Raw genomic sequence first — 20,858 nt, forward strand, 5'->3', positions numbered from 1 at the left:
ACCTTCCTGCTCAAGCAGGCACACCTACAGCATGTGGCACAGGGCGGCATCCAGGTGGGTTTTGAAGACCTCCAGAGAAGGAGACTCCACAACCTCCCTGGGCAGCCTGTTCCACTGCTCTGTCACCCTCACAGTAAAGAAGTTGCTCCTCACCTGGAGATGGAACTTCTTATGCTTCAGCTTGTGGCCATTACCCCTCGTCCTATCGCTGGCCACCAGTGAAAACAGCTTGTCCCCTTCCTCCCTGCATTCTCCCTTCCTGAACTTATACATATTAATCATATCCCCTCTGAGCCATCTCTTCTCCAGAGAAAACAGGCCCAGCTCACTCAGCCTCTTTTCATACAAGAGATGTTCCATTCCCTTAATCATCCTGGTTGCCCTTCTCTGGACCCTCTCCAGAAGCTCCACGTCCTTCCTATACTGGGGTGCCCAGAACTGAACACAATACTCCAGGTGCGGCCTCACCAGAGCTGAGTAGAGGGGCAGAATCACCTCCCTTGACCTGCTGGCAACACTCCTCCTGATGCAGCCAGAATCCCATTGGCCTTCTTGGCCACGAGGGCACACTGCTCACTCATGGTTAACTTAGTGTCAATCAGGATTCCCAGGTCCCTTTCCGTGGAGGTGCTTTGCAGCAGGTCGACCCCTAATCTGTACTGGTGCCTGGGGTTATTCCCCATATTTAAGGTCATGATGCTCTGTATGTGCACATGCACGCTGGTTCTTATTTTATACTCCAGGCTGAAAGCTTTTTCTTTGAACTCTGTGGTGCTGTACTTTGCATGGAGGGAGGAGAAGACATTGAACAAGGATGAGTCCGTTTTTTATTTTTCTTTTTCTCATGTTTAAGGCCAGTTGTTTAAGCAACTTATGTTACTTAAGACTTCAAAATCTGATGGAGTTTATTATTTGTGGCAATAGATAAAGGAGCTTGCATAAGTACAGTTCTCTTTGTAATAGGATGGTGTAGTAGGACCATCATATTTGCCTCATCAGTGAAGTTTTGATTTTTACCTTCTGTAACAACCAGAGCCTGGTTGTAGAAAGCAGCCTTTGGAAGTTAGGCAGAGTCAATGCCTCTTTAGGCAAACTGGGTGTTGGAGTGTTTGGGATTTGTTTTTCTCTCAAAGAATGAAGAAGAAGGGATGGATGATGTGGAATAAGGAAAAGAAAAGGAACAGCTTGGAGTAAGTTGAGTTGGCCCAAAAATAAATTAGAACAAGGCTCTTCTCCTGCTGATGTCACTGTTGATAGATAGAACCCAGAGATACTTCATTCAATCAACAAATGTCCAAGGGAGAATTGTAGGCAAGACAAATTGTGTTTAGGCAAGAGCAGGTTGTTTTTAAGGATAGGAGGGCATGAATTATTCCTCCTGAATTCCTACCTAAGGCAGAGGAGTTGTTAGCTCCATCACTTGCTCCACTGTTTCTTCAGATATTGCCATCCTCCAGTCACTTTTACTCATCTTATCTTTTTAAGGTTGAGTACTTAACAGTAGACAGGACTTTATTCCCTTCTTTCTGTACCTCTGCTGATAGACCCTCGAGTCCCTGTGATTGAAATGTTCTTGGCTGCAAGTTTCCTCTATCCATTGAAAAGATTCATGACAGGGAAAGGTTTCTGTGGGTTTGATACCATCTGGTGGAATCAACGGTTTAAACCTGCCACTGAATGATTTCTGGTTAGTTGTGTAGGTAAAATTGAAAGTACGGTTTGCAAACTCTATTAAAATTCTGAGTGACACTTTGTTGGGATGTTTATTTGAGTAAATTTGAAAATAGATTCCAAAATTACCAGATAGGAACTTTACTCTGACAGTCTTTCTTCCTCCTGCCAACTGTCTTCCACAACATCCCTTCACAGACTCACACTTAGGCTGCAATTGTAATTAAATATAGCAAATGTTATTAAGATCTTGATCGTCCATGACCACAAGGACTTAAATGGTTCTTCGTTAGTTTTGTGGCACCAGAATTTGCTTGGGGACCCAAGGTAAGACCTAAAAGTGCAGAGAGACTGAGAACACCCCAGAAAGCTCTGTGTTCCTTAAAATAGCAGTTGTCCTAGTAGCCCTTTGTATCTATAGAGCAAATGTGAAGACCAGACTCATGAGTACAGTTTGGCTACTTTATGCTGCTGTTCTGTCCTTGTGAATCTGCCCCTAAAAATCTTGTCAGTGAAAAGCTGTGGATTGAAAGGTATTTCTTTCAGTCATTAGAATTACTTTGCAGTAATGTTCTTTTCATTTCTTGGTCAGTAATTACATCTGAAAATTCCCTGTGATGTTGTATTTACACAAAAAGAGAAGCTGTGCCAAGATGGAGTTCAGCCCGAGGTCACTTATGTGTGAAATGAGATTGAAAACAAAAAGTAAATAGAGTTTTCAAGAGGTGGGATTCATTATTTTGATACAACTCTGACGCATCAAGACTAGACCTAGGTTTGCTTAGTACAGCATGCAAGCTGAGCTAGACTTATTTAGAGTATTGAAAGTTGAGGCAAATGGGTTTTAACAAGTACTGAAGCAGGAACCAAGGACAGTGACTTTATTTTCTCGGCTGCTTTGAGGCACTGGAGTGTGAGGTGACTCCGTAGGCATTGGGACATGACAGTTCAGTGGCTCCAGAGCAGGCAGGGACCATCTGCCAGCAGATACAAGTCTCCTCGTGGATCTTCTCTAGTAGCATTTCTTGACCAGGAATGGATGCAGAGAGTTTGCTCACAAATCCGTGGCTTCTGAGCCTTAATCTCTTGCTGTCTCTGCTGAGAGTTACTGGATGGGAAGTTAATTGATGAATGATTGGCCTTCTGGAGATACCTGGAGTAGGTTTGCTGAGCTACTGGTCTGGAGACTGAGCAAGGGGGATATAGGGGAGAATTTGAACAAGGAGCACTTTCCGCTCTGATCAGAAAAGATATGAGATATTTTTACTACAAACGAAAGGGAAAATGAAAGGACTTCCTAGGATAACTATGTACCTTTGAGAAGTGCATGAAAGTCTTCTGTAACAGAGAAGAAATCAATTTCTTTAGCAGGAGAGACCGTATTTCAAGACAAAAGGAAAAGTGTTGGGAGGGCTGAGGTGTTACATGGTCCTGTTTCTAGAGTGTGCGTGCTCTTTTTCCTTTTTTTTTTCCTGTTTTGATATGGATTTTTTGATGAATCGTTTAAAAAAAATGTCCTGTACCTACATACTGTCTTCCTGCATGTAAATAAGATTCATATAGGAAAAGCTTGCATACAACCTGCAAATCGTATCTATAGCTACTTCCAGGATGAAATACATTCCAACCCCATACCCCATGGGAAGTTTTCCTGATTCTCCTTTGTTCATGTACTGATGCTGTTAATAAAGAGTCTTCAGCACTGAAGAAAATTGCAAGTTCAAGGCATAATTCAGAGTGAAGACTCATATAGCCAAGCAACCTCCCCTTCTCTAGCATGTAGCTGTAGCGTTGGGTGTGCTAGAGGGCCTGATTTATTATTCTGATAGTTGAACCCAGGAGCCCATAAATATTTCCTATTTGAAAAGGCTATTGAGTACAGTTGTGGGTAGTTTCAAAACAAGTATGTTGGTTCTCCTTAGCTTTATGTTGTAAAAAACCTTTTTATATTACATTTGCATTGCAAAATGGACTGGAAATTGGGAAGAAGCATTGCAGAAATCACAAGAATGAAAATAGCATGCTATGCGAATGAATAATGTTATGATCTCTGTGAATCTCTTTACTTGATGTTAATTTTTGCTCGCTTTGCTGCAGACACTACTCGAGTCTATGGTGGATGCAGCTGAGAACCTTTGCCCAAACGTGATGAAGAAAGCTCACATCCGTGAAGACCTGATTGAGGCCAGCACTGAGAAGATTTCCATCCCACGCACTTTTGTGAAAAATGTCCTTTTGGAGCAATCTGGAATTGATATCCTCAATAAAATTAGGTACTTGAAAAATCCGTTTTAACAAAATTGACTGTAGAGTTTAGAGAGCACTGGGTTTGGGGTGTGTGCATGTTTCTCTTTGCAGTAGAAGATTTTTGGAAGTGCTTTTGTGGCTCACAGGGAGCCACATGAAGGCATTCAAAGAGCAGAAATCTGCCATCCTGTGTGCCCAGTGAGCTTATTTCAGCACATTCAAGTATTCAGAATCTGCAAGGATATTGACTTGGCCATTTGCTATGCATGTAATATGTCTTTTCTTTTCCTTAGTAAGAGCCAGCTTATGAGCACAAATAACATTTTTTCATAAGTTGATACAGTTCTTCTTATATATTGATGTTACCAGATTACCCTGAATTATTGTAATAGAAGGAATTTGTGCTTTGAATGTTAACATTCTATTGTTGTGTTTAGTGTTGCCCTGCGGTTGCAGCAATCACTTTAAGGTTTTTGTTTATGTGGGAATTGTGATCAGCAGATAACAAACTTGAAAATAAAATAAACCCAACAAAAAATACCACAGGAATCTCTCCCCTCTCACAGTTCACCCCACCAAGTGTGGATGTTGAAAGAAAAAGAGGAGGCATGGTCGGCCACCCCAAACCACTTCAATTTCCTCTTTAAAAATATATTTTTTTCTTTTTTACTGACTTTTTGTTGCACTTTATTTGCATATTAAATGATAAATTTTATGGCATAAAACACAATTGATCTCTAGTTAGAATTTTGCAGTTGCTGTTGGCTAGGGATCCCTCTCTACTTGATGGAAAAGCATGTCATCTTGCATTGTGATGCTAATGTCTTTGCAGGAAAAGAGGAAGCGATGTTTATTTTTAAAAACAGTAAGACTTAGAATTCTGTTTTGCAGAGTGCAGCAAAATTGGCAGGAAAAGGTGTAAAAGACTTTAGCTATGCATTTAGAGTGTTTAAAATGGTTCAGAGGGTGAGTTTTTTCACTTTGATCCTAGTGTGAAGACCAAAATAGTAGTTCTTCATGCATTTTCACCCCTTCCTCCCTTTCCTCTCTTCCTGCCTATACAAGCTTCAGCTAAATGGGCTGAGGTGCCTCACTGTAACTTAACTCTTCTTGCTTTACATTATTTAAAACTAGCATGAAAGCCATGGAGGGAAATTCCTCCTTTGGTCTCCTCCTCTTCTCAGTAGGCTTGCTCACCACTCTGCCTCCTTCCCTGTGTGCTTCGTTGCCCCTCCAGGTAGTTTCTTGCCTTGTTTTCCCCCACAAGCTTCCTGCAGCAGAAGTGCTAGCCCAGGATAGAAGTTGTTTTCTTCTACCAACCCAATTTTATCTGTGCATAGAAACTTCAGGTGAAGCTATAATACTTGCTGGTGAGTGTCAGATGAGGCAGCTGGTCTTGAAACCAAGGAGGCAGAAGAAAAGGAGCTTTAGGTTGCAGCTCAGGCTTACATCCTTGTCAGCTATAGATCAGCTCTCCGCGCCAGCTTGGGCATTTTGTACTGCCACCAGGGAGGGGACCTAAAGGAATAATTCATGGTACACATTCCCTTGAAGATGAGTAACCACTGAAATGTCCATTAAGACTACCAGGATATTGGTGTTCCACCTATCTCTGAGTAATAGCAGTGACTTCACAGCAAGTTCGTAAGGCAGAGAGCTGGTTACCTAGAGCAGAAGGAGGAAAGGAGATACAACCAGAAAGCCGTGCTGGCAAATTCTCGCTAACAAACGTTACACAGTTGACTTTCAGTTGACAGATGGATACTAAAAGTACTTGAGGAAATGAGTAAATTGTAGTTAAACAGGCAAGATAACCCTAGTCCTGTCCGTTGAGATGTGTGTTTCTCCATCTTCAGTAGGAGAGTATTCCTTTCCGAGCTTCACATGTGGTTCTTGCTCAGCACACTCCTTACCCAGATGTTTTCATTTCAGCTGTTAAAAAAATGTTAGCAGGTTAAAAATGGTACAGAAGGAAACTGTTATGTTTATTGTATGATTCAAGAGTTTATTTCTGAAACCTGCAGTCTGGTATCCTCACACCCTCTAGTGTTTTATTTCAAATGAAGTGACTTCATTTTGTATGATCAATGCACTGTTGAGCTTCTACTGAAGACAAAATTCTTCTGTGTGAATTAAAAACTTCTCTGTTCTCATTTTTAACCATCACACAGTGAAGTAAAGCTGACAGTGGCCTCTTTTCTGTCCGACCGAGTTGTAGATGAAATCCTGGATGCACTTTCCCACTGCCATCACAAATTGGTGAGTATTTGCATGGTTGAATGTCTGAATATGCCAGATATCTTAACAATTCTGTTACGTTCATGACTTTCAGTTCTTCTTCAGCACAGGTCCGTTCTGAAATAGGTCCCATTTTCTTTGGCAAATATGTTTATGGGACTATTGCTCTTTTGATTTAAGGAAGAAGCAATCTCAGAAAAGGCTGCATTACCCATTTGCTTTACTATCTTTTGCATCATTATCAGATCTAAAACTAAAAATACCATTGCAATGCAAGACTGAGTGATTAGTTAAGAACAGAGTCATTAGTTATTTGTCCTGGTGAGACAGTAGGGGCTGGTTGTGTAATCAGAGGTGAAATATGCTTTACAAAGAGTCTGTTGAGATGTGCCTCAGAGACCTTTTTTCTAAATAAATACATGATGAAGCTGCCTTTGAAATGGAGATACCAAGTTTTAGGAGAGAGTTAAAGAAATACATATCTGTGTATCCACAGAAAAAAAAAATATATTTATTTTCTAGGTAGTAGGAACCCATAAGAAGCATCTAGTACTTTTCTCACCAAAGCCAGTAGGTGGTCACTCTTACTGGTGAAATTGCTCCTTGTTTTGGTGTGGAATTTCGCTGCTCGAGTTTCCAGTGATGAGTTTTCCAGCTGCTTTTCTCTGCACGATTGGGGTGCCGTCTGTTCCCCTGCTTTCCTCTGCTTGACAGTTCTCATATGCATAAATCCCATCCCTCTCTCGTATTTTGTGTACACTAGTTTTGTTTTCAGAGATGTGTAGGCTCGAGTTATTTACGGGTGTGTGTCTGTGTGAGACCGAGCAACATTGTGCAGAGATGCAGCCTCTGGTGTCAGGAGGTGGGGAGCAGCCTCGCACAGCAGCCTGCTGTGTGCCTGGCCCTGCTAATTAGCTCCAGCTGGGCCAGGCTCAGCTGGCGGGAGCACTGCCCTGTCTGAGTGCTATGGTACTGCACAGCTTGGACAGACGCTGATTCTTGCACCGTGAGTCAGTGTCTTCAGATCATTTTAATGGCAATCATCTGCACTTTCTGTAGCCTTTCCTAAAATACAGACCTCAGAGACAGCTTGGGTTTTAACCAGCACTACCTGTAAGAGTGATATTGCCTCTCTCTTGACTAGCCTTTATCTTCCTTTTTTGCCCAGACAGAGAAATAAGCTCCTATCATTTGTCAAAAAGTTGCATTGGAAGCCCGTTTTCAGACTGGATGCTTATCACTTCCAGTAGCAGCTTCCAAGATGCTTGTTGGTCACTGTTCTTCAGGGTTGTGTCCATAGCTGGTTGCCAGGGCTCTTTGTTTGTAGGGAATGATTTGCCTGTCTGCTTGATTTGAGTTGATTTTCTTTCGATCCATTTTGTCTCGTAGCAGTGTAATTTTAACAGTTTAATATTCTGCCATATTTTTATTAGCTAGGGTTTATTTCAGATAGTACCAGTGATGAAAATGTCAAAGAATATAAATATCAAAAAAATTATTGGAAGAACTTCAGTAGAATGTGTCTGTGTTAATCTTTAATTGATAGCTGCAATTTAAGAATTGACAGTTCATAATAAACTAAAGATTATATACATTGATCCTGTGCTGTGATAGCTCCTTCAGTTGGGAGAGTCATGTACTGCTATTTTAGTCACCTACAAATATCTAGGTATGTTGCATTGATGTTTGAGGCAATTTTAAGAAATAAACTTTTTTTTTTTTAAACAAGATCTGGGGTTTTTTTGCCTTTTTTTTTTTTTCTCACTAGACCTTTTCCCTTCCTTTTCGAATATTGACATACTCAACTGAGCTATGCTTTTGTAGGATCTATGGTCACTTGAACTCTTCAAACTTGTTTTAGTTTTGTCCTTTTTTGTTTGAATTGTGTTTGGGTTTTGGTTTTATTTTGTTTTGTTTTTTGTTTAAGGTCTGATTGATATATTCCCTTCTTTATCCCTGCTACCAGGCTGACCATTTGACCAGACGTGGCAAACCACTTCCACAGCAGGAATCACTGGAAATTGAGTTTGCTGAAGAAAAACCTACTAAACGCTCTATTATCACAGTTGAGGAGTTGACAGAGATAGAACGTTTGGAGGATCTGGACACTTGTATGGTAAGACACATTTCCTCAGTCCATTTTGTTAAAAAGGTATATTACTGCAAGGAATATGAAATTTCAAACTGCAGTTTAGCAATTGCATGATATCAGGAACATCCGGAAAAAAAAACATTAGCTTATGGAAATTTTGTCAGAGTTACATATTGCTACTAAAAATTCTCTTACTTCACTTTCCCTCTCCTGTTCAAGGGCCTGTGCCTTGCATGTGTTGCTACCATAAAACTAGTACTATAAATGACAATAAAACTAGTGCTATAAATGGTCCCTTTCACGGGCTGTGGTTTCATAGGGGTGTGGTTGCAGTAATAAACTGGATTGAGGTTTGTTAAAAATCATCTAATCCACCCCTTCCTCCCCCCCTCCTAAAGCAGGTCCTCAAAGGACCCTGTGTTTTGAATATCCTGTTTTGTTGAATATCTTCAAGGATGGAGCCTTCACAGCCTCTCCAGGCAACTCATTCCAGTGCTCAGTCATGCTCAGAGTAAAGAAGTTTTTTTTCCATATTTTCAGATGGAGCTTCTTGTGTTTCAAGAAGCCTCATTGCCTCTTGTCTTTTTGCGGGGTACCACTGAAGAGAGTTTGGCCCCAGCTTCTTTACGCCCCCCAAATTAGGTATTTAAGCACCTTGATAAGATCCCCCTCAGCCTTCTCTTCTCCAGGCTGAAGACTCACGGCTCTCTAAGCCTTTCCTCTTGCTCCAGTCCCCTAATCATCATTGTAGCCCTGTGCTGGATGCTCCCCGGAGCTTTGTGAGGAGCTCCATGTCCCTCTGGTATTGGGGAGCCCAGAACTGGATGTAACACTCCACGTGTGGCCTTACCAGGACTGAGCAGAGGGAAAGGATCACCTGCCTCCACATCCTGTTGGTGACAACGTGTTGTTTTCTGACTTTCTGACATCAGTTTGTCTGAGCTGTGACAAAGTTTGTTTGTGACTTGAAGTTAAGGTACTGTCCATGAACAGAATTTTGGGATATTCTTAAAATTGTTTTTAGAATGTATGCAAGAAGTCTCAAAATCTTGAGGTTGGGCTGATCCTACAGCACAAACTTTTGGAAAGTATTCGAGTTAGGAGTGTGAGATTCAGTAAGAGGGCTGAACGTAAGATTTATAATGCATTTCAGTAGTTTATGTGTGGCTTTTATTGTTATTATGTTCCAATGACATATCATGATTCTTTGAGATGAAAATCCATTGACCTGGTTGTTAACTATTTTTAACCCCAAATTCCCCTGAATCCAGCTCAGTCTATTGAGGAATTCTGCTGCAAAGATTTATGTATCAGTAAACCTAGTTGGTGACCACTGCTGCAAGGGATGGTGTCTCCTCTCTCCTACCTTCTCCTTGACTGCATGCTTTCACAGGATAAACCTAAATTGGTTAAAAAAACACTGTGCATGTAATTTAGCTGACTGACAGCCCTGAATAGGCTCACTGCCGAGTTGGGCCAGTCCAGTTCAAGGGAAGGGGGGAACAGGGTTGCTCCCTTCTGCGGCAGCCGTCTGCTAGTCTGGCTTAGCTGAAAAAGAGAAGCCCTGTGTTGCTGGAAGCATTAGCTTAGAAGGCAGCTCTCTCCCCTTCAAATCTGCCGCCTTACCAAGGATTTGGTTGGAGGCAACACTTGTCTGAACATCACAGAGCCCTCTGAGACCCGTGTCTTTGACTGCATCGTCTGGCTCATCGCTGCTGCGGTCGAGTTCCAGGAGCTTTCTGCAGCCAACACTCAGGAGTCATTCTGATCCCTAAACCCTATGGGAGAGAGGTTGCGATAAAATTTGTAGCATCTTAACCCTGTACCTGTGAGCCAATTTCCACATGCTGGATTCATCAGAAAAAAACTAAGTTCCCTCCCTACCCTCTTTAGATTTATTCCTGCAGTGTTTTAATAATAAAATATAAAAAATAGCTTTTGCCTCCATCTAGTATCACCATGGTTATTTGACAGGATAATATCGCTGTGCTGTTATCTTTCATTTTGCCCATATTAAAATAATGGAAATGTGATGATGCTTCCACTCTTTTAAAGATGCATTAGATGCTAACTGTGCTTGCTTTGAAGAGTGTTTATATCTCTCTTTATTCTCTTCATTCACCAGTATCTTACATAGACGTTTAAACACCTTTGTGATCCAGGTTCTCATCAATATCTAATTTCTGAAGAGAATGAATGATGAAATAAGCACAGGATATAAAGAAGCAGTGATCTTGCACAATGCTAAAGAATGCATTTATTAAGGAATGTAACTCCTTTCTAAAGAGCTGCTTTTTTGCACTGTGGGTGCCAGTGGTGGTGGTTGCTGTTTTTTGCCCTTTTCTTAAGCCTCAAGAGGCTGAACAACACAGAGATTTTGACTGAGCTATTGTGCTTGTTGGTTAGGAGGCCTTTTTTTGCCTTTGCTTTTCCCTCCTACACGCATCATAAGGAGGGATTTCTTAGCTCTTATGAGTAGAGTTAGTATTTCAACTGAGGAAAAACGGGAAGCAGTCTCCTGCATCTTGCCCTCTCAGTGTCATACAGATGTGTGCGCAGATGTGTGCGACCTTTTAGAAAGTGTTGGTGAATGCATTGCGAGTAGGTCAGTGCAAGAACCATCTGTTACTGCGAGATGTCACTAGAAAGGGCAGCATATGGTTTTATGAACCATAGCCTCATTTCCTTTGGTTATTTTTAACCTTCAATGGGAAATAGCTGTTTAGCTGCAGCTTCCAAACTGGCATTATCCCAGAGCTCCGCCTTGCCTGGCCTTTGGAGATCCCGAAGTCTTGCAGACCAGGCTGGAGCTCTGGGAGCAGCTGTACCTCGCTCTGCAGTTGCAAGCCTCAGCTTTGAAGCCTGGAGTTGCAGCTCCTTGCTCTCCCTGTTTGAGAGCTTACACTTCTATCACCAAGAGGACAGTGAACATGGACAGAGCTGATAAGGTCCCTGGTTTGCTGAAACAATTTGTAAAGGGGTCTGGGAAGAAGAGAGACTTTGTGTTTGTAGGAGAGGCGCTGAGCATGCATCTCTGCATCTCTGTTTTGGAGGCACTGGGAGTTTTTTGAGTTTGCAAAACTGAACTTAAGAGTGCAAGCCCGTTCTCTTCAGCCAGCCTGTTGCTCTCTTGCTTTGGTTTCCTTCAGCAAGCCTGCTGAGAATCAGTTTTCTAGCTGAAACTGTGTAGTAGCTGCTGGTTTGCACTGGTGCCCACTGAAGCTGCATCCGAGCAGTGAGGGGAAGATCTGGTTCTAGGCTCAGTTTTGGCTTTTGTCTTCCCTTACAGCTGTAGAGAGGATATGCAGCACTGAGAGGTGCTATGTACTGAGAGGTGCTGGGTGAATGATTAGGAGTGAGGCAGATGTATTTGGGGTAAAATGTTGGCAAGTTATTTCCTCTCATACACTGACTGAAATTGGAAGCCAGGAGGTTTGTTTAGGAAGCCTGGACAACCAGAATACCAGTCTGAAGAGCGAAGGAGCTCCCTTGCAAAGCCCATCCACAAAGCAGGACAGAGTGGCTTTGCTATTTCAGCAAGAAGAGTTGCTGTCCACGTCTGAGTTTCATGTAACCAGTATGGAATATCAGAGAGATGCCTTTAAAATGCACTGTTAAAAAGAAACTTCTAAACCTTTTCTACCACTTTTGCTTGGAAGAAAGAATTAGGACGTATTAAATTCTGTGCTGTAGCTGCTCAGCTGAAACTAATAGGATTTGATTCTCCTCTAGCATTTAACTGTGGCCAGAGAGCCACTAATACAAATGATTTGTCAGCTGTGCCTGCGTTTGCCAGCCTGTTACAGGAGTGCTGGAGACCCTGGGAGTGATGGAGTGGTGCAGGGTAGGACGTGGTGGCGGGAACGTTATTGACCTGAGAGTCTCGGCTCTCCCAGAGCTGCAGTACAAAAAAATGATGTTTCCCTAATCTATAGCTGCCTTAGTTGTCCTCCTTTAATTAGAGCTGGGGTGGCTGTAGTAAGTCTTCACATAAAAGTTATGTGCAAGCAAGAAGTCTTTATGCAAAAAGCAATTTGCTCTTCTCAATTAAAAGAAAAAGCTTAGGCTATATCATGAATTTGCTTCACAAAATAGTGTTCTTAGATTTTTCTGTGTGTATGTGAGACAAATACATTTTAAACTAATGCATTCAGTTTTAAAACTAGCTTTAAATCACATTTTAATTTTACTGAGGTAGACTATTGTGTATCTTGATATGTGTAATTGTGTAGGTAGGTACTAATTGATTTCATTTTGTGTACTGTTACTACATATGCTTTGTTCTTCCATAGCCATTAGTTCTCAACAGAAATAAGGAATTTTAAATGATGTTTAGTTCCCCACCAAAACATAACAGAATATCTTCTTTAGATTACATTTAGCAGTTACATTTTAAAGCAATCTTTTAGGTATTTGGATGTTAGTTTGGTTTCTGGAACACTAAAAAGAGATGAACAGAGACGAACAGATTAGGGGTGGACCTGCTGGAGAGCAGCCCCGCAGAGAGGGACCTGGGTGTCATGGTGGACGACAAGTTGACCATGAGTCAGCAGTGTGCCCTGGTGGCCAAGAAGGCCAACGGGATCCTGGGATGCATTAAGAAAAGCGTCTCCAGCAGGTCGAGGGAGGTGATCATCCCCCTCTACTCAGCCCTGGTGAGGCCACATCTGGAGTACTGCGTCCAGTTCTGGGCTCCCCAGTACAAGAGGGATGTGGAGCTGCTGGAGAGAGTCCAGCGCAGGGCTACAAGGATGATCAGGGGCCTGGAACATCTGCCCTATGAGCAAAGGCTGAGAGAGCTGGGTCTGTTCAGCCTGGAGAAGAGGAGGCTGAGGGGGGACCTGATCAGCGTGTATAAATACCTCAAGGGAGGCAGTGAGGAGGAGGGGGGCGGCCTCTTTTCAGTGGTGAGCAGGGATAGGACTAGAGGAAATGGCTTCAAACTGAAGCATCGGAAGTTCCACAGGAACTTAAGGAAGCATTTCTTCACTGTGTGGGTGACAAAGCACTGGAACAGGCTGCCCAGAGAGGTTGTGGAGTCTCCTTCTTTGGAGATCTTTAAAACCCGCTTGGATGCAGCCCTGTGCCACGTGCTCTAGGTGACCCTGCGTGAGCAGGGGGGTTGGACTCGATGACCTCTGAGGTCCCTTCCAACCTTCGGCATTCTATGATTCTATGATTCTATGAACCATTATTTGAAGAAAAGATTTTGATTGAAGTAGTTTCTTTACTAGAAGTCTGTGTGTGCATCATCTTTAAAACATCCATTCCAGCAATATATTAGTATTGCTGTCATTAGTAACAAGCATAGAGCTAGGGCAAGCACTGTGTTTGCAGCAAAGCAGCAGGCAGTTTATTTCCATTATGAAGAGATATGATAGGAAATTGCCTGAAAACATATAAAGGAATTGCAGGTTGTAATAGACAAGTCTGCTTATAAATCTTCTTTAAAACATTCAGTACAAGACTGAAATGCTTGGATGGTAAATTAGGTGTTTGCAAAAATGCTTGCAGCTAATAAAAATGGCTGTGATGAACGTTTGAAACCACCATTTCTCATCTGTTTCTAGTTTTAGCTATTGAGGTGATTCTATGACTAAGAGGAAAGTTTTTTTTTTTTAATTCGTAACCAATAAATTAATATTTTTGTCTTTAATGAACAATAGTTGTCACCTGTACAGTGAAAAGATAATTTAGGAAGTAACAGAGCATCTGTAGAGAGGCGATATGTGTCAGAATATCACCTCAAAATACGTATGTGATATGTATTTTTTTCCTAGTCCTTGTTAGGATTTGGCATGTTAGTCTGCTATCAGTTGCAGACCTGTGAACTTGCAGGCTCTGAAAGACCAGACATTCGGGTACCAGTGTTTTCAGAGAAGAATGAGGAAACTTTGTTCACCAGAATATAGAGTTTTTTGTTTTGCTTTGAGAAAATTCATAAAGCACCAGCTGAAACTTCCCCCCAGACTCTGAAACAAAATTGATTTAAAACTGTAAAAACCCTTCAGTTGTGCTGATTGGAGAAAGGAGAAGATCATGGTAAAGACACATGCACATGGGTTCTGATATGGCAGGAAGAAAAATAAAACCAGAGACTCTCCAGTGTGCCTTGACCTCCTACCACCTCTCATTCTGGTTGCTCTCTGTTGACCTGCAGCAGAGTTATTTTGGATGTAGATATTCAGCTTTTGTGGAGTGCAAAGGTGCAAAGCCTGCTGAAGCAGAGCTCCTGTGCAGTTCCTGATGTTCTCCTGAATTTGATACAAAGCTGTGACCAGCTGGATCCCCTGTCAATTATTGCTTGTGCTGAAAAGAGCACTCGTGCTTTCCGCTGCACCCAGCCCCTCTCTCCTGTCCGCGCCCCTGCGCTGGCCGCGGCGGTCGTGCCACCACGCTACAAATTGCAAGCAGGAATTGATCCAGCTGCAAACCAGCCTTGGACAGAGGGTTTCTTTCCAAGCTAGTTTAATGACTGACTAGTCATCTGGTTGAGCTTGCAAAACAAATCCTGAGGGCAGGTATAAGCTGATGGTAATTGCCAAGGCAGCAGCCTGGATCAATGACAGGTTAAACTCACTGTGACACTTCCATTTCTTATGTACACGAGCAGGCATGAACGTATCGGAAATGCAGTGCTCCACAAGAAATTAGGAATTGATATAACGGCATGTGAGAATTGCCTTGGCTTCTGAAAACGCTCCATCACAAGTCTGCCAGCAAATCCACTTCGATAGGAGACTAAGAGTATTTCTGATTCCCTCAGCATAGGGCGGGCAGCGTGTGAAACCTCCCTGGGAGTCCCAGTGCGTGGTGTGGGCGAGCTGGTCTGTAAGCCCTTCCCTGAGCACGTGGGGCCACCGCCATGGAAGGGCAAAGGGAGCTCGTCTCAAGCCAGCCGCTTTGCTCCGTCTTGTGGATGTCTTGCTGCCATTAGAACTGCATTAGAGCTGCCATTATCTGCATGTGAATTGTGCAGGTTTGTTACAGGAGCGTTGTCTTTTCCTGGGTTGCTTTGTACGCAGCTTTACAGTGTCCCCTATGCCTTCAAGGTCCTTGACCTTATTCAATGCCTGCCACACATGTAACCTACTGTATTTTCAGCATCATGAGGGGTGAAACACTTTAAAAGAAAGTTGGCTTTCAGTGTTGCCCTCTTGGTCTCTTTGAGTGGAAGGAGGTGGCGGATAACTGATGTATAGTGTGGTTTTCTTAAACCAGCTCAGATTTCTGAGTCAAAGTTCAAGGCTGTTCCTAATTAAGTAGGATGCATTATTTGCACAAAGTGAAACAAATGAAGAATGTAATAAACTAGCAACAGCACTATGCACTCAGTTATAAATAAATATTTTTCCTTAAGTTAAGTGAGAGTCATGAAGTGCAGCTGTTGGCTGTTCTTTTTGCGTTTGGTCACTTCTGTATGATGAGCTTGTCTTCTCATAATAGTGATGTTTTCTTTTTCATTTATAGGCCCAGATTTGTAGGGGCTGGGGCAGGGGGAGGAGGGGTTGCTGTGCCTCCTGTGTCAGTAGCTGTTGCGTTGATCTGAGCTTTCCATCACTGCAAGTGTCGTGAACAAGTCGCACAAAAAGAAGAATTCAGTAGCTGATCATTCACAGAATTAACTTCCCTATGGTGCTTTTGGATGGTGTTTACTGCTGAGAGGTTGGTCTGTGGCTAACAGAAGCCACGTTTATACAGCCTCAGATAGCAGCACCCCAGCTGCTCGCTCCCACCATTGGCTGACATGCACATGCTGTGTAGGCAGAAACATCTACACCAACTCCAACCATTCATCTCCACAAACTAAACCGATTCTCTGTTGTATTCAGCATAAATATATCCAAAATTCCTCTTTCAATGGCCTGCTTGAAAAACCCCTGTGTTACCTCCCAGGGCAGATTAGTGAGCGTGCCTTCCTTTGGAGGAGTGTTCTGGCAGAGTCTGAACTTGGTAACCTTTGGCAGGGGAATGATAACCAACAGTGTGAGGAAAGCAACCTCTGATAGTGCCGCTCATCTAGGGCACATCTCTTTGCAGCCCTAGCACCTCTGAACGTCTGGCAGACTGACCTTTTCACATGGCTACGGAGGCTTCTGGATAGACTGGGGAGTCCTTTCCGCTTTCCTCTAGCCTCTCAGTTAAATAACTTAGCCCAGGTATGGAGCAGGCTTGCTGAGGCTGATATCTGAAAAGCCTATTTAAAGCAGCACTTGTGGAATTCTGTCATCTCCAGATCATATCATGGGCCTCTCTCCAGCTAGAACAGGAAGCTTGCAGGGTTCTGCTGTGAAAAATCAGTAGCTCATATTGCGTGGGTATAGAATAGTCTTCCTTAGGAAGAGGGAGGAAGGACTGTATTAGAACAGGCAGATATAGACTGCTATTAAACTCAGCTCTGTATTTGTCATAGAAAAGGAGATTTAGATTAGTGGAATCAGAACTTTAAAAAAAAAATGTAGTTCCAAAATGCTAAAAAGTTTGAGTCATCATATCTCATCCATGCTATCACAGACAACTGCACCACATAATCCTATTTAGAAATTCATAAAGTGCATTTTGTCTCAAAACATCTCTCTCTCTCAGACTTAGAGAAACTTAAAGATACTTTTTTTTCCCTACTGTTATTCAGGTCAGCTAAAATCTCATTCCAAAACTGTGCCTATCTCTCTCCAGTAGGATCTTCGTTCGTGTGCACAGATAACTATGAGTTTGTGAGGTCAGGAGAAACAGGATTGGAATATCGCTCTGAAGCCAAAAACACATTAGCTGTGAGGGTGATGGTGAGAAGGGAAACTTCATGTAGGTAAACATTAAAGAAAACTAAAGCAATGAATAGAATGGCAAGACAAAGTGTTTGAAAAGTCAGGGTATTTTCATTGAAGCTTGTGCCTCTGTCCTATGGTGAATGCAGAATCTGGGGGTTTGCTACTAGCCAGCTTTAAATTCCTCACTTACCCATGAGGAGTCTTGTTCCAGAGGGTGAAAATCTTTCCCTTTTTCACGGGGCACCTGTCTCTCCAGAGTTCATGTTTTGCACTGTGACTGACTTTACTAATCTGCATCATTAAAATCAGGTGTACACACACAGAGTAGTACTACACAGAGCTGCCTTGGAGTCTGGCTGTCCTGTTGTGCTAACTGTGATTACCCTGTCTATCTATTTGCTTTAGAGAAGACAGTCTTAAGCCAGGGATGCTGCGTGTTGCTACCCACTGAGCAGTGGAGACCCCGTTTAATTCAGAATGAAGTAAAAGGGAGACTTGGACGGTTCCTAGGCCTGTGCTTGCTTCTCATCTGGTTGTATTATCTTGATTATAGTCCCTGTGAAATGATGCCCCGTTTTCCATGTTGCAGGAAGAGGGCTAATGACACAATAGAGACAGATACATGTGCAGCAAGTTGAACTCTGTTCGCGTGCTTGAAATTATTTGTGCATTTACGTGTATTGTTGAGATATGAATCCTAACCATCAGTGTAGAATCTTGTAATAACACCTGTTCCTTAATGCAAGGCAGCTACTCATTTTGTTTCTTGTCTTTATTAGTGGCATCAAAACTGGTGAAGAATTCCAGTATCAAGTGTCTGTCTACTCAACTATTTCTGTTTTCCATACAGGGATCATGGAATATTTTTGGAACATTTTGTTAGTCTTTTTTTTTTTCTATATAATAAGGAAAAACGTTGACATGTTGAAATGTTCCTGAGATGAGATTTAACATTCAGAAGGGTTTTCTTGATGTTTAAATTAAAAAATATATATATTTCAAAAGTGTTTGAAGGATTTAAAAATTGGCTGTGCTCAGTGGGAAGATAACCGAGAGCAAATCCAATGAATGGGAAACAGTAGCTCAAGGAGGACCTGAATTTTCAAGGGCAAAAATACCTATCAAAATTCTGGGCAGAGAAGCTTCTCTGTGCTGGGTAATCTGCATCTGCTGGGCTGCAATGAGCCTCCCTTTAGTGCCTCTCCTCTGAAATGTCACTGCTGCGGTGCAAGCAAAACCAGTGCGCGGTCTGTCCCAGAAGGATCTAGTGATGATGGGAAGATGACTGATGTGTTTTGCCTGGATGGCTGCTGCTCCTTGCGGTAGCTGTTGACATGTTTGGTAGCACGTGGAAAGGCAGGGGCTGTGCAGAAATCACGTTGTTGCTCAGAGCTGGGTGGCTGTGAGGCAGGTGCAGCAGCGCCGCATGAAACCAGCTCACAGCAAACCTGCCCTAATGGTGTTCTTGCCCGGAGCACCTAGTACGTAACGTTGGGGGCTGTCTTCAACGAACTGCCTGAGCACATCTTAGACAACCACCCACCTCTCCATATCTGTCAAGTTTAAGAGCTTTTTGTTTTTACTATATGGAAGTTTTAGGTCATGAACCAAATAAATTTTACATGGGCATTTGCCAGCTGGATGTAATGAACAATCGCAAGCAAGCAGATTGGGGTAGCATGAAGAGACAACGTGTGCCATCCAGCCGGCAGCAGCTCCCAGCTCTGTGCTTTATTTTAAATACAATAAATTAGTCGAAACCATCCTCTTTGCTTTAATGAGCAACTGCTGTAGAAGATGCTCTTAGGCTCTTTCTGAGCAACTAGAAAACAGAACTGATGATGCTGAGAATTGTTTTTTTTCCCCTCGTAGGTGAGATGAGTTGCAGACAGAGTTCCTCGCAAAATAGGTATTCAGGACGTGAAATAAAATATTCAGTTTATATTCAGTAATTTTAGGAACTGTTCAGTTTAATTCATGCAACTTTTTAAAAGCTTTTCAAAATAAAAGCTTTAGCTATTTCTGTGTGTGGTGTTTATTAGCAGGAATTTTGCATGACTTGAAAGATGCAGGCGCAGAATTATTGATTAAAAGGAGGCACAGAAATTCTTGGTGAAATATCACAGAGTCCATCAGCCACATCTCAACAAGTAGAAAAGCAAAGGTTTGTTGGCTAGCAAAGTGAAATGAATGCTCAAGGGCAAATCTATTAAGCTCATCTTACTGAGCTACTGCTGCTCTTTTTGGAAAATGTTGCCGCACAAAGTAATTCTAAAGGTCAGCTTGGTTTAGATGGCACTAATTAAATTGATTCTGAGCTGCAGCTTTTTCATCTGCAGATTCAGCTCTTGGGTAAGGGAATAAACAAACATATTCCTTATATTCATATATGGGTTATGTGCCATATTTATCTATGATACATACATATTTTATTTCCGTACAGATGACAGAAGTGTGAAATAAAAGGTTGGAGTAAGATCCTCTGCTGATGTAAAGTTGCCATAGCATCTCATTTGGGAGAAGTTGTGTCATCAAAGAGCAGCCTGTCAGATTGGTCGTGGTTCCTAAACAATATAAAATACTTAGCTGTCCTGGAGTTTAGCATTCCATTTAACTTTCCAGGGATAACGGCACTGTAGGGGTACATTCCATGGGTAGTGATTCAGGACACTGCTGTTGATGGGAAATGCAGAGCTAAGTTTTGTCAAGCTATGCTGAGGATTTGCCCTGAAAAGCACAGGATAAAATCTTTACTAGTAGAGGCTAGCAGTAGCAGCTCTTATACCTGCTTCTAAGGCTTTTTATGTGCAATACTTGAGTCACCAAAAATTCAAAGGGGAAAAAAGGGAAGTTGGTCAGCTGACCACTCTGCTTCATAAAAAAATGGCTACTTTTAAAATTTCTTTTTATTTTTTACTTTTTGTAATGACACAGCAGATGTACAACATCTCTGTAAAGGTACTGTTGAGAGTAGGCAAGATGTGGGAAATGGAGATGGACTGAAATAATGACACTACAGGTTTACAGGTCGGGATTCCTCAGGGTGCTAGAGAACGGCAAAACTTTGGGCAATACTTTGTTTTCTTACACCAGTTACAAAGACAGTTCATGTGAGATCCATATATCTGAATTAATTTAGTGCTAGTTTAGAAGCCTCTGAAAATACTTTTTTTGCCAGTGCTTTCCAAGATGGCACATTATTATTACCCGGTCCTATTTCTGGCCTCCTGTGGCCTGCCCTGTTTCGGGATTTTGGGCTGTGAGTTGGGGAGCCTTCTCCCACATTGCCCCGTGTCCTGCAGATACTGGCAATGATGCCAGGAGCTAAGGGGAGGGCTGGGTGGCCCGCGGGGCTCCGGTGCTTCGGGGGGGCTCCGGTGCTTCGGGAGGCCCCGGGCTGGGCCTGGGCTCTCTGCAGCGCAGTCGATGCCTTGGTGACTTCAGGCAAGTGGCTCAGCCTTTGCTTTGCTTTGCTTTGCTTCCCCACCATCTCCCTGCATAACAGAGCTTCTCACCTTTCCCTGCTGCCATCCACCCTCTCTGGCCTTCCTGCTCCTGCCAAGCTGTTCAACATCTTTTAAGCAGCTCTAAACAGCAGTAGACTAGCTCACTTAAGAGGGATCACTGGCATGTGCAAAGTAGGAACTTGTATAAGCCCTTGCTTGACCAAGACCTTATAGTGAGAAAGACCCTAAAACCTTGGATTTTTTTGTTTTTATTTTTGTTATGTATAGTGCTTTGCACTTTGCTCCTGGCTTCACTGCCCATGTATTAATTGCAGAGAACCCTCTGGAGTACTCCCTGCAACTGAAAGAGAAAGGGGGTTTTAGTCTTTTCAATGT

The 20,858-nt window shown here is 42.5% G+C and overlaps 1 protein-coding gene across 1 annotated transcript in view; it reads left to right on the plus strand.

Annotated features, from left to right (window-relative positions):
* CARMIL1 (capping protein regulator and myosin 1 linker 1) overlaps positions 1-20,858 on the plus strand; it is a gene marked incomplete at its 5' end in the record, with an annotated part of 170,982 nt that overhangs the window by 126,693 nt on the left and 23,431 nt on the right. Inside the window, 3 exons of the mRNA XM_026034897.1 lie at positions 3,769-3,944; positions 6,090-6,177; positions 8,123-8,272. Of these exons, the coding sequence (XP_025890682.1) occupies positions 3,769-3,944; positions 6,090-6,177; positions 8,123-8,272 (414 nt within the window). The remainder of the gene's footprint in view (positions 1-3,768; positions 3,945-6,089; positions 6,178-8,122; positions 8,273-20,858) is intronic.

Source organism: Nothoprocta perdicaria, unplaced genomic scaffold, assembly GCF_003342845.1.
Source record: "Nothoprocta perdicaria isolate Ctin4 unplaced genomic scaffold, notPer1 scaffold_151, whole genome shotgun sequence".
NCBI classification, from domain to species: Eukaryota; Metazoa; Chordata; class Aves; order Tinamiformes; family Tinamidae; genus Nothoprocta; species Nothoprocta perdicaria.